Raw genomic sequence first — 14,006 nt, forward strand, 5'->3', positions numbered from 1 at the left:
AAAAAATATGTCTTGTGTTGTAATGGGACTGGATTTGGGAAGAGTGAATCACCCCAAATGGGATGGTAGAGTATCTTGTGATCTTGTGATCTGATGACTCGCATTTACGTAATTCTAATGCACTATTCTTGCAGGACAGTGACTAGTGCACACAGAAGCTCGGCAACTTGGAACCATTTAGATTAGTAGTGTTAGCATAGTGGTGGGGAGCTTGTGGGCTGAATTAGCTCTGGCAAAGGTCCTGATTTAGGCCATGAGGCAGTTTTCCTCAAGCCACACCCACTTGCTCTACACCTTTTCATAGCTGTCAATTTTCCCCCTTTTTTAAAGGGAAATTCCCTTATTCTGAATAGGATTCCTTGAAAGAAAAGGGAAAAGTTGACAGCTATGCCTTTTTGCCATATATATATATAACATCAGGTCAAGATGTGACTCTGTTTCCTGGCACTGCCCAGCAGCTGAGTACCAGCAGCTTCAAAGCCCTGGGCAGCTCCCACCCACCCAAGGATCCAGTCTGCCACCTGGAAAAGGTCTTCCCACCCCTCTAGTGCATTACACAACACTGCAAATACTTCAGCTGTTTTATTTACCTGTGGGCTTCTCAGGCACTTTTGAGGGGAAATCCAGTTTGTTCTTGTGTACAAAAGGAGGCACTGGAAGAACATCTCTCCCCACAGCCCCATTGCCAACAGTGCCTGGTGTCACTTATATTGCCATAGTCTGCACGTAATCACAATGAAGCAAATCAATCCTGTATGGATCAGTTCAGATGAGATGGATCTTTCTACAGCATTTTAGCCTATACTGTATATTTAAAGATGCTTCTAGTAGGACTGCGGCTTCTGGCACATTGATACAATCACAGTGTGTCTTAAAATGGTACAAGAGGTAAGATTTTTAGATTCCAAAGAAAACTGATCAAATTGTGCTGTATTAGGGAATCTAAAAGTCTATATAAGATAGTGTTATGATTCCCTCCCAATAAATCACAGACTCTATTCCTTTGTTCTCAAGAGTCTACAGCACAAAGTTCAGGGCAAAGTATAAAGTGCTCTTTGGTTTCCTGGTCAAGTCAGCATTGCTGTTTGAGCCTATGCTCTGGAAAGTCTCTTCCTTGATCCTAAAGCCAATCAGGATAAATGGTGAGGCAGTCTTTGCGCTGAGCTTTTAAAACCCCAAAATTGTTTCCAGCAAAGTCTTTGCAGGCAAGTGACCAGAATCTGGAGCGATCAAAGGAAGAAAGAGACACGTGAAGCCACTGTTTTGCAGCCTGTGGCTGAGAACACTTTCTCCTCTGCTGGAAAGTAAGGGATGCTGTCAGCAACTGCCTGGATGACATCTGGCTGTGGCTCTAGGTCTAGGCTGGTGAGCTCATTGGCCACACACAGTTTCACATGGTGCTGCTTCAAAGGCAAGAAAGGCACGAGGAAGTCAATAAGGTGCTGATCGATTATCCCAGACTTCCAAAATCCATCTGCAGGAGGGAGGGAGGGAGGGAGAGAGAGAGAGAGAGAGAGAGAGAGAGAAATCAAGTTTCTATGCAACAAACTCTGGTTAAGTAGGGAAAAGGACTGTACTCTTTAAGGGGCCAGTAGTGCACCACATGTTTGAACTGGACCACTGAATCCCACCCCTGGGGGATGAGAGATATAGATTTTTGCAAAATAAATCTCTGGCTGATGTTATTTCCTTCCAGGTAATATGGGCCACAGTGCCTTTGTGTGGCTCCTTCTCCCTCAGCAAGTGTTTTACTGCCCACAATGTTGTATGAAAAACTCAATGTTCCCTTTGCTGTGGGCATGGTTCTCTCACCCAAGGCCACTGAAGGAGGCAAAGGGTATTTCACCCACAAAAGGGTCACCACTATAAAATGACAGTAGTTTTTAAAATGCCATGTGAGCAGGTGGTCCCAAACACTTCTGCTTGTGTTTGCCTCCACAAATTCCTGGTGGGGCTTGGAGGTTTTAAGTAAACTTAGTTTGTAGGGAAGCAGGTATGTTGAGGGGAGAAGTGTGGGAGGAAGAGTTTAGTACTTCTCTCCCTTTTCATATTGTTAAACTATGGAATTGACTCCCACAAAAATATAGTAATGGCCACCAACTTAGAGGGCTTTAAAAGAGGGCAAGACAAATTATGAATAAGGATAAGGCTATTGGCCACTATGGCTATGTTCTGCCTCTACTGTTAGCAGCTGTATGTCTTTGAATATCAGTTACTGGGAATCACACATGGGGAGAGTTGCACTAAGGTCCTGTTTGCGGGCTTCCCACTGTGGCAGCTGGCTGACCATGGTGAGAACAGAATGGTAGATCAGATGGGTCTCTGACTTCATCCAGCAGGGCTGTTCTTATGTTTCCTGTTTCTCAAATGATACTCACTTTGGGGGTTTTCAAAAGCAGCTTTCAAAACTGATGCTTCCAGATCCTTGAGGCTGATCTCCTCACGGTCTTTATGGGCCCGCCAGAGGTCCAAGGTCATTTGGTTTATCTGCTCCCCACCAGCATTGCTATCAGAGAACCAAGACAGGGTGCAAGAGAAAAGATGCCTTGTGAGAACACACACCACTCATAGGGATGTGCTTCAGTGCTTTAACAACAATACTGTATCACCTGCTCCTATATCAGGTTTGGGGAACTGTGGCTCTCCAGATATTGCTGGACTCCAACTCCTATCAATCTCAGACAGCATGGCCAATAGGGATGGGGGGAGGGAATTGTAGCATAGCTGTCAACCTTTCCATTTTTTTGCGGCAAATTCCCTTATTCCAGCCATAGCTGGAATAGGGAAGGCCAAAAAAAGGAGGGTCAACAGCTATGAATTGTAGTCCAGCACATCCTGCCACTTCCCCAAGATCAGAAGGAGAGGCCTTTCTCTGCCCTGCCTAGGTTGGAAGCACACCTGGGTGGGACAAGAGACAGCCTTTTCAGTGGCTGCACCCACATCACGGAACATCTCGCCCCCTGGTTGGCACCTCCCTTACTTTTCATTTTTGCTGATTACTGAATACATTTTTATAACGGCAGGCTTAATTGGATAGGTAAACAATGTTTTCATGAATTTTTTTGTTATTTGTGCTAGGGTGCTCTGAGTAGTGTACAGAAGACACAGAAATCTAATAAACAAACAAACAAATAACATGCACTTATCAGTCCCATAGATTACAATTCTGAACCTGCTCACCTGAAAGTAAGCTCCACTGAACTCAAACAGACCTGCTTCACAATGGGCAAGTATAGGATTATGCTGTTAGTGTGGCAATGCCACCTGAAGAAAGCATATTATACCTATATAAAAAAGGTAAAGGGACCCCTGACAGTTAGGTCCAGTTGTGTCCGACTCTGGGGTTGCGGCGCTCATCTCACGTTACTGGCCGAGGGAGCCAGCGTACAGCTTCCAGGACATGTGGCCAGCATGACTAAGCCGCTTCTGGCAAACCAGAACATCGCACAGAAACGCCGTTTACCTTCCCGCCGGAGTGGTACCTATTAATCTACTTGCACTTTGACGTGCTTTCGAACTGCTAGGTGGGCAGGAGCTGGGACCGAGCAACAGGAACTCACCCCATCGCAGGGATTCGAACCGCCGACCTTCTGATCAGCAAGCCCTAGGCTCTGTGGTTTAACCCACAGCACCACCTGCGTCGCCTTATACCTATATACTCATATATATATATATTGCCTTTAGCTTCTTATATGCCTTATAATGTACCTTGCTTGAGAAATCATAATGTTGTATGCTGTGTGTTTCACTGCGCTTTAGAAAGCTGAATTTAGGCTGTAAGTTCATTTAGCTGTGTTAGCAGTTTGCAAAAGAGGAACATTCCTTATACCTGTAGATAGATACTGGACGGGTCAGCGTGACATGAAAGCATGATGTTTTGCAAGCAGGATATTAGTTTGGGAACTTTCCAGAAGATGTTCCAGGATGTGTGATAAAGGGGAATTTACGCCTTGGCCTGCCAAGAGGGGATTTTTGCTTTGCTTTGCTGATAATGCTGCATCTAAGGAAATGGCTAATCGGAAACGCCTAATATGGTATGTGTTACCTGAAATGCCAGGGAGGAAGAAGTATTCTTTATATGGATAACAGGAAGGGCTAAGCCCATGCTTATTGGTTTGATTCTGCTACAATATATGAATATGTAATGCCTAAAGAGACATGGAAAAGGGTATATAAATCCAGGTCTCCTTTGTTCGAGGCCCAGCCCTTGGGAGACAACTCGACTGGGTCTTATTGCTGTCAGCAATAAATTCTTACTTTTTCTCCACAACTATGACTGTGACCCTTGAGAATTATTGAACTAAGGTTCCCAGGTGCGTACTACATTAGAGCTGGTTGTTTTCATTTAGAATCAGATTTTAAAGAAAGCAAAATCAACTGAAGTTTATGCACAGGCAATGGTGCTACCAGGGCAGGACTTTGGGACAGGCATCTGGGGTCAGGCCTAGCTGAATGAGCAGGAAGGCAGACAAAAACAACAGCTAGGTTTACCACATTTTGAAAACACTTAGCATCCAAAGAGGGTGCTGTACACTCTATAGGAACATTAAGTCAAATATTATCTTACTGCACTACAGCTGGGGTCTTTCTTTCATGACTTTCAAGCAGAAAAAATAATAATTTGGGGATGGGAGAGGAGGGATTAGTTTCAGATGACGAGCAATTCCTTACTGGATTATTTCCCATTAAATCCAATATGGAAGGGCTGTATTTCAGTGGCAGAGCACTGGGCCTTGCATGCAGAAGGTCCCAGGACCAATCCCCAGCATCTCCAGTAAGGGCTGGGAAAGAACTCCTCACTGGAACCCTAGAAAGCTGCTGCCAGTCAGTGTAGGCATTACTGAGTGAAATGGGTCAATGGTCCGGTTCAGTATAAGGCAACCTCCTGCCTTTCATACCTGCTGTTTAATCAGTGTCTACCTAATAAAAATGAAGATGGCTTTCCTGTAGTTTGTTCCAAACACAACCCAGGAAGGTCCCAAGAATGGGATGATCACATCGACCAAGCCTGGGTGCATCTTGTCCATATCGTCAAAGAGAAACAGTGATCGACCACAGCGTGTCAGATTCCCCTGGATCCAGTTCTTCAGATCGTTCTGGGAGAAGACAGAGAAAAGAATAATCATCCAATACACAAACAGCATGAGCATGTAAGGGAAAAGAAACCACTGCAAACAACAAGGCATTTTACACATTGTTGTTGTTGTTCAGTCGTTCAGTCGTGTCCGACTCTTCGTGACCCCATGGACCAGAGTACGCCAGGCACGCCTATCCTTCACTGCCTCTCGCAGTTTGGCCAAACTCATGTTAGTAGCTTCAAGAACACTGTCCAACCATCTCATCCTCTGTCGTCCCCTTCTCCTTGTGCCCTCCATCTTTCCCAACATCAGGGTCTTTTCTAGGGATTCTTCTCTTCTCATGAGGTGGCCAAAGTACATTTTACACATACTTTTCAGAAAAGTTTAGAATATGCTTAGAGGTTGCAGGGTGTTATTATTTGACTACCAGAAGGCCCATAATTAGCCAGGTAGTAGCAGTGTGGTGTGGTGAGAGGTCAGGAGATCACAGCACCCTTTGCCTCATCCGCACAGACTAGGCTGAGTGTTTTTATAGACCCAGGTAGGTGGAACCTGCAGCTTTCCAGATGGTGTTGGGACTCATAACCTGCTTCTATCCCCGACCATAGTCCATGCTGGCTGGGGCTGGTGATAATTGGAGGCCAACATCATCTAAAGGGCCAGAGGATGCTGATCCCCAATATATTCTATATAGTGTTTGTTTGTTTTTAAATTCACTTTATTACAAGATTTTCTTGGGTAACTATAGAGCATACTCTTTGTTTTCAAGTCACAGAATCATTCAAACAAATCAGTCATATTCAGAGTGAGACATTACTATTATAAGCAATATGGGGTTGAAAAGAGGGAAAAGAGAAGTGGGGAGAGGAAAGGAAAGGAAAGGAAAGGAAAGGAGAAAGGAAAGGAAAAAAGAAAAGAAAAGAAAAGAAAAGAGGGAGACAGTAAAATGCCATTTTTTTACACAGTATATGAGCCAAGTATTTTATCAGCCTAGTGTGAGGAGAGCAGCTTATAAGAAACAGCATGCACATAATTCAATAAAAGCAGCTGAGAATACCAGTCCCAAAACTTACCCCTGGAGCACACTGGCTTAAAGTTGATATAGGCCACATAGGTCAGCTGCTGTCACTTGTGTAGGTCATGGTTTTCACACATTAAGAAGCAACAATTTAGTTTGCTGACACTGGTGTTCAAAGCCCTAAACATCTAATGGCTCACAATACTTAAAAGTACCTGCATGCAGAACATCCCATATTCAACCCTGCGTGCCTGCTGGTAGGGCTGGAAAAAAAATCCCTGCTTAAAAACCTTTGAAAGCCTCTATCAGTCAGAGGACCAATGGTCCGACTTTGTACAGTATAAGCCTAAGGCACTGTTAGTGGGTGGTTCCCTAGACCAGATGGGTCTAGGGAGGTCGCCTACTCTTGATGGGGTTACACTTCCCCTGAAAGAGCAGGTTCGTAGCTTGGGGTAGAATTCAGCAGCCACGTTGCTCACCAGAGCAAGATGGTTTGAGCATATTACCCCGATCCTGGTCCGACTGCACTGGCTACCAATTAGTTTCTGGGCCCAATTCAAAGTGCTGGTTTTGACCTACAAATCCTTAAACAGCTCAGGACTGCAATACATGAAGGCCCGCTTTTTTCCATATGAACCTACCTAAGATCATCTTCTGAGACCCTCTTTCATGTCCCCCCTCCTCGAGAGGGTGGTAACACAAGAACGGGCCTTCTCTGCAGTGGCTCCCCATCTGTGGAATGCTCTCCCCAGGGAAGTTTGCCTTCATTATACACCTTTAAGTGCCAGGCAAAAATCTTCCTTTTTAACCAGGCCTTTAGTTGATCCGATTTACATTCTATGCCCTTAAAAAAATGGGGGGGGGGCTATTGAGTTGTTGCTACTGCTCACGGCTTGTCCAGGAGAGCAGAACCACAAGCCCTGGTTCGTACGGCACACTAAACCAAACCAAACCATGGCTTAGCTCAGTGCAGCAGAACAATCACAGAACACAAGAGTTTGCAGCAGGGACACAGTTTGGTTTAGCACATGAATCAGGTCACAAAAGGTGACAAAGCAACAGATTAGGTCAGGCTACACTGAAGCCTCCAGACTACGTGTGTCCTACTGTATTTTAAAAACAGGGACATGTGTGGCGAATTGCCACAGAAAAACAAAGCCTGCAACTTGGTGCTGAAAGGCAGCTTCCTTACCTTGTACTGCTCGACGTGTTCTGCATGGGGGAAGTGAACTACTGGGGAGAAGTGGTGGACGTATGGGCTGTGAAACCCAGCGCAAAAGAGGTAGCTGACCAGCAGAGATCCAACGAAGGTTTTCCCTGTGCCTGTTGAGCCGTGGAAGGACATCACCAGAGGCTTCTCAGGACTGTGGTTGTGCACAAACCCCCTCAGGCCTTTCATGAGAAGCTGCCTTGCCAAGTGCTGCCCGACCAGGTTCAGGGCCAAGTCGCATTCTAGACCTGGGATGAATCAAGAGGCTTAGGAGGGGGGCGGATTCTTCTTTTTTGCACTGCTTTAAAAAAAACACGCGGGTGGCACTCTGGGTTAAGCCACTGAGCCTAGGGCTTGCCGATCAGAAGGTCGGCGGCTCGAATCCCCGCGACAGGGTGAGCTCCTATTGCTCAGTCCCTGCTCCTGCTAACCTAGCAGTTCGAAAGCACGTCAAAGTGCAAGTAGATAAATAGGTACCGCTCCGGCGGGAAGGTAAATGGCGTTTCTGTGCGCTGCTCTGGTTCGCCAGAAGCGGCTTAGTCATGTTGGCCACATGACCCAGAAAAAACTCTGTGGACGAACGCCAGCTCCCTCGGCCAGTAAAGCGAGATGAGCGTCGCAACCCCAGAGTCGTCCGCAACTGGACCTAACTGTCAGGGGTCCCTTTACCTTTACCTTAAAAAACGCGCATGTCTCATCCCCCCCCCCAGAACCGCACCTGAGGGATGGGGGTGGGTAATATGGGGAAATGTATTGTTGGGGGCTCTCCAACCCCCAACCATCCCTGACCGTGGGGCCAAGATCTGCCCTCACAACAACCTTTGGAGGAAGGCGCATATGTTACAGGATTAGGAGTGGCGCAGTGGGAACTAGAACTTCTGCCAACCCCGGCGACGCTCACAGCTGAGCGCTTCAAACAGCTGAGCCGCACGCGCCCTCGCGCTCGCGCATGCGCACTCTCCCTCTCTCCCGCCCCTTCCCTCCTCTCCCGTCTCACCTGCCAGGTCGGGCCGGAAGTCGCACTCGCAAGAGCCCGAGAAGCTGCAGTGCCAGGAGCTCAGATCCCAAGGGACGCTCGAGCCCACCAACCCCAGCAGAGGGTGGAGGTGGAGGAGGAGCCAGAAGGGCAGCGCGAAGAGCGCCCCTCCCCACTCCATAGCGCTTGCCGGGAGTCACGCGTCTGCCGCCGCGGCCGATCTGGCTCCCAGCCTGCCCCGTGCCCAAGCGGGAGGGCGGGGCGCAGTTCCGTAACTGGGCAAGGTTCGCTTCTGACGCGGCGGAAGGGGTGGGGCCTGATGGGGCGGGCGGGGCTTGGGTGGCCGTTGGTTAGGATGGGAGAACTTTACCTCGAGGCAGGTTTTGGCGGGAAAGACGCTGAGGGGGTGGGGGAGAACGGCGCTTTTTTGACAGGGTCCGGGCTTTAAGGATAATTTTTTAAACCCAGAACGCCGGTAAGGGATAAGTTGGGAAGTGTGCATGGGAATAATGAATGAAAGAAAGAAAAAATGTATGATGTGGGAAGTGTAACTGGAAAATTCCATAAATACTTTTTTTTTAAGGGGGGGGGGAGGAAACGGTGCCTCATAAAAAGTGCGGTATACAAAGTCGGACCATTGGTCGTCTGACTGGTAGTGGCTTTTAAAGGTTTTTAAGCAGGATTCCCCCCCCCCTTCTCCTTTGTGGGGTAGCAGGAATCCTTCTGTGCACTGTTCCTTTGTGGAAGCGATTTGCAGCTCACGACTGTCCTGCTTCTGAGGCTCGCCTTCCTCCCCTTTGACATCTTTCTCCTTCCCAGGGGCTCCCCACCTCTCTGTGTTGCGGTTCCTCCACTCAGCTCCATTGAGAAGCTGCATCTTTGCCCGGAGCTGCTGTCCCTTCTCTTCCAGCAAGGCAACCAGTTTGCACCTGCTACAAATGTACTTTTGCATGTTCTCTGGCAAATAGACAAACATGGCACAGGTGTTGCCATCAGCTCCCGTAGTCCGTCTCTTGCTATCATGTCAAAAGCAAACTTGAAGTTTATAAAAGCTGTATAAAGTGCCCCACCAGCAGGGGAATATTTTTAGCTGTAAAACTAATCCCTGATCAATGGATGAGCAGCCAGACCTAAAACTTGCTTGCTCTTCCTCCAGGAAATCTTCCTCCTCCATCTAACTAACTAGAAAGTTTCTCTAAAAGATGGCTAGCATACAACTTACTGATGATACTTAAGAGACTGATTGGTCTAGAATCCCCCCCCTTTTTTGTAAATTGGCATAATGATTGCAAGCCCCCAGTCTGGTGGAGCACATGCAGTATGATCAGTACATGTGAACAGGACAGCAAAAACTGGTGCCCACCATTCCAAGTTTGACTTTAGTAATTCAAGGGCTGGGGCCAGGTGTGTAATTACTACCTGGGGGCTTTGCCCAATTTTAGTCCAGAGATGAACCTGCCAATTTCAGGTAATGAAACGGGGCTACAGTACACTCCCAGAAACGTGAAAGTGGTCCATGCCTTTTGGGGAAAAGCTTTTCATCTGACCTCCAAAATTGCCAACAATATATCCTTCCTAATTTGGCACTTGTTTTCTTATCCCTAGGTTTGACTTTCTTATCCCTAGATTTGACCCCAAACTCCACCCTTAAATATAAAGAATTAATTTCCTTCCTGTTCACAACAGTTGTTATTGCCCAGCGATGGAAGGAAACCTCTAATATACCAATAGAGGCTTGGGTTAATAATATCTGTTACATTGCTCTATGAGGCATGTACAACACGTCGATCGCAAGCCCCCAGTTTACGGCGTGGTTTTATCTGGTCGATCTCAGGGCCTTTCTTCTCCACAGCGATGCAACTCTGAACATTGTGAGCTCCTCATTCAGGGGCTGTTTAAAAGGCCAGGCAGGCACCCTACAAACTAGCTATGGTGTCCAGGCAGAGAGAGGCTGGTCAGCGGGACAGCCTTTACAAGCAGTTTATTGAACAAAGAAAAAACATGTTGGCTCTCCTCCAAGAGAGTCTCAAAGCAAAAGCAAAAGCTATACACAAACGGAAGTGTGTAAACAGACATGTGACACACAACAGTTCCATGTCTGCAACCTTAACGTGGAATGGAATTTCCCAACAAATTGGCAGATACAGCCTATGCAACTTTACTGAATGAGACTCTCCTAAGGCCGGGCTGCTGCTGCTGCTGCTGCTGCACCACCACCACCAGGTAGAGATGCAGGCCCCTGAATGAGTGTCTATAAGACTTACCTGCCTACAAGTTAGGCCCTCTCTTGCAGCAATTCCCTCTCTGCAATTCCTACTGCTCATTGGAGCCTCTTCTTATCCAGCTTAGAGGCTGCCCCACACCATACCAGACAGTAATGGAATTACAGAGAACAGTTTCAATGGTACCTCTGTAAAATTGGATCAACATTTCTTTGGGCAAATTAAATTTTCTTAGTTGTCGCAAGAAATACAATCTCTGGTGGACCTTTTTAATAATAATATTGATGTTGCTTGACCAATTTAAGTTTTGAGAAATCATAGAGCCCAGGAACTTAAAGGACTCTACCACTACAACCACGTTACCAAGAATGGAAAGTGGCAGCGAGATGGGAGGATGCTTCCTAAAATCAATTATCATTTCCACTGTCTTTTGGGCATTTAGCACCAAGTTATTCCTGCTGCACCACAAAACAAGATGGTCTACTTCCCACCTATATGCAGATTCATCCTCCCGGATAAACCCAATGACTCGTATCACCCGCAAATTTCAAGATCTTAACTGATGGGTCAGTTTAGGTGCTGTCATTTGTTTATAAAGAAAAAACCAGTGGGGAGAGCACACACCCCTGGGGAGCACCTGTACTGATGGTATTATTACTTCATATAATTTTCCCAAGCCTCATCTGCTGCCTCCTGTCCGTTAAAAAACTGTATATCCATTGGCAAACAGAAGCAGGCACGTTAAGCTGAAGTAATTTAGAAAACAATTTGAATGGGACAATAGTATTGAAAGCTGAACTAAAGTCCACAAACAAAACTTGCATGTAACCCCCCCGGGGAATCCAGATGTTGCAGGATGTAATGCAGTGCCATGTTGACCGTATCATCTACTGATCTATTGGCTTGATAAGCAAATTGCAAAGGATCCAGCACTGGGTCAGCAGTGTCTTTCAAATAGGCCAACACTAATCTTTCAAAAACTTTTATTACTACAGATGTTGGAGCAACCAGTCAGTAATCGTTCATCCCACTAATGAAAGGTTTCTTAGGTACCGGAATGATAATAGAATGTTTAAAGCATGATGGAACACTACATGTGAGGGGGGGCGAAAGGACCCTTCCTTTCGTCTTATAACTTCTTCGTCCTCTCAATTATTAAAAGAACTAACAGGGATTTCTGAAGTGAATCCAACCTCCCACTTATCCCTTTAGCCTTTATGTAAACCCTCTAGCACTTGTGGGTTTTTTGTGTTTGTTTTTTTTTTAAAATAAAAGAGAGTCCCTTTCCAGCACCAACGTGGTCAGGTACCCTTTTCAACTCTGGGCTATGCATAAGACTATCCCTTGTGTCCACAGTGTAAGGGGTTCAACCACTAGAAATACCCTACTGTAAAAGCTCGCCTCTTCCCTGAGGTAACTTTGTGACACCCTGGGTCTGTCTGCCTAATTCGCCCTCTCAGTGCACCTTGAAGTCACACCCTGACCGTTCCACTCTGGAAGGAAATTTTGTTCTTTTAATGAGTGTCCACACAAATGAGTTTCATGTACCTTTGCTGGAAAATAACATAAGACGACTTTCTGATTGGCACTTTAACGATGGAAATTTAATTGCTTAATATTGTAATGGTTGCATTAAGGTTTCTTGTGTACAAGCTTAGTTTCAATGGTAATATCTTTGTTTTTTCTTTCTTTCTTTTTTAAATATATTTTTATTAAAGATTTTCAAAGGTAGTACAATGTCCAATGTCTCTCTCGAATTTTTCCACATAACATTTTTATAAGAGTGTTGGTGAGACATTAGAAAAGAAAGGGGAGAAGGGGGGAAGAAGTGGGTGGGACGGGGAGGTAGGTGGGGTGGGGTGACTATGTTTCTTTTTTACTTGATATGAGTAGGGTTTGGTGTCAGCATTGTTTATGTAGGTTCTCTGTTTGCTTGTGCTCGTTTGGCGGTGAGAGAGGTCTGCCACACCAAGTTCAGATACCTAGGAGTACAAATAACCAAAAACCTTAACAAATTATACCTCCACAACTACAAACCCCTATGGCAACAAATAAACAAAGACTTAAAGAGATGGTAATATCTTTGTTAATCATATATTTCTTATATTTCCATTCATGTGTCTTCCAGGCATAAAGCCTGCTTGATCTTTGTGGATATACACTTTCATAACGCCTTTCAGTCTTTTGGCCAATATACTTGAAAATATTTTGTAATCAACATTCAGTAAGGAAATTGGTCGGTAATTTCTCACTTGTGTTTTTTCAGTGTCTGGTTTTGGTATCAGAGTAATGTAGGCCTCTCTCCAAGACTCCGGTGCCCTCTTCCCCTGTAGTATTTCGTTGCATACCTCCATCATAGGTTGAATCATCTAATCTTTCAAACTTTTGTAGTATTTTGCCGTAAGTCCGTCCGGTCCTGGAGCCTTACCCAGTTGTAGGTGGTTTATTGCTTCTTCTATCTCCTGTCTTGTAATTGGGTGGTTAAGAGTTGTCTTATTCTCCTCTGGTATTTTACGCAATCCATTTTTTTCCAAAAACTGTTGGATTAAATCATTGTCCTTTTTTTCTTCCTTATACAATTGTTTGTAGAATTTTTGAAAACATTTTCTAATCTCCTTTGGGTTCTCAATATTCCTTCCTTCTTACCTGCGTCCCAAATCACCCCTTTTTTCCAATGTTGTATTTAAGTTGATATCAAAATAGTCCTTTAGGGTTTTTTGGGCCTTCTCAGTTGTTTTCTCATTTCTTAGCAATGTGTCGTTCATTCTCCATCTAAACGAACCTTGTGGAGTCAATCTCAGTTCCAATTGTACAGCGTTATGATCCGAACAAGTTTTTGGGTCTATTTGTACTTTTACTATTCTTCGTGCAAGATCCTTTGTAATCCATATATAATCAAGTCTGCTCCAGGCCAACATTGCCTCTGAAAAGAAAGTTGACTCTCTTTCCAGAGGATTCTTCTGCCTCCACGAATCAATTAAGTCCAAATTATCCATCATATCAAAAAAAGTCTTTGGTAATTGCGACAAATCTCCACTTCAGACTCTCCCCTCGTTACTAAGTGAATTTTTAATCAGGTGTTCTGGGTCAAATTACAATGCACCCCACCTGTCCCTCTGAGGTCCGTCTGTTATTTCAATCCCCTTTTATCTATAATCTGGGGATCCCTTAGTAACAGGAGTTTTCCTGTCCAGCGGCCGTGGCCAGTTATATCCTCTGCTCAGGGCTTCAGGGGTTAACCTCTCCTTTGCCTACAGTTTGGGGTCTCTCCTTATTAGATCCCCTCACTATACCAGTTAGCTAAGCCCTCTTACAACTCTGTGGCAATACCAGGGTTTCCGCCCGCTAGCCCCTCCTGAGGGAACTCCAAGACACAAACTATCACCCTTCAGGTTAGTTTTGTCCTTTCCCTGAGTTCACCTCCTCAAGAGCCTATATAACTCGCTGAACCAAATGAACAACGATATTTTCTTAGCTCAACAATAAGAGGTCTTTATTTCTT

At 45.4% G+C, this 14,006-nt stretch overlaps 1 protein-coding gene across 1 annotated transcript; it reads right to left on the minus strand.

Annotated features, from left to right (window-relative positions):
• Nucleotides 1–567: 567 nt before the first annotated feature.
• TOR2A (torsin family 2 member A) lies at nt 568–8,495 on the minus strand. The gene is made up of 5 exons (XM_033137989.1): nt 8,304–8,495; nt 7,289–7,554; nt 4,921–5,096; nt 2,379–2,506; nt 568–1,474 (listed from the first exon to the last, which is right to left on the minus strand). Exons 1-5 carry the CDS (start codon nt 8,461–8,463, stop codon nt 1,230–1,232), a joined length of 975 nt encoding a protein of 324 aa, XP_032993880.1. The 5' UTR covers nt 8,464–8,495; the 3' UTR covers nt 568–1,229.
• Nucleotides 8,496–14,006: the final 5,511 nt, after the last annotated feature.

This window comes from Lacerta agilis, chromosome Z, assembly GCF_009819535.1.
Source record: "Lacerta agilis isolate rLacAgi1 chromosome Z, rLacAgi1.pri, whole genome shotgun sequence".
NCBI lineage: Eukaryota > Metazoa > Chordata > Lepidosauria > Squamata > Lacertidae > Lacerta > Lacerta agilis.

Excerpts from the sequence above, each read along its gene's own strand:
- TOR2A (XM_033137989.1), bottom strand. The coding sequence starts at position 8,463 with ATGGAGTGGGGAGGGGCGCTCTTCGCGCTGCCCTTCTGGCTCCTCCTC. Across the intron at positions 2,507-4,920 it reads GCCATCTTCATTTTTATTAG|CAATGCTGGTGGGGAGCAGA; the intron begins GTAGACACTGAT and ends GTTCTCTGATAG. Across the intron at positions 1,475-2,378 it reads TGCTTTTGAAAACCCCCAAA|ATGGATTTTGGAAGTCTGGG; the intron begins GTGAGTATCATT and ends TCCCTCCTGCAG.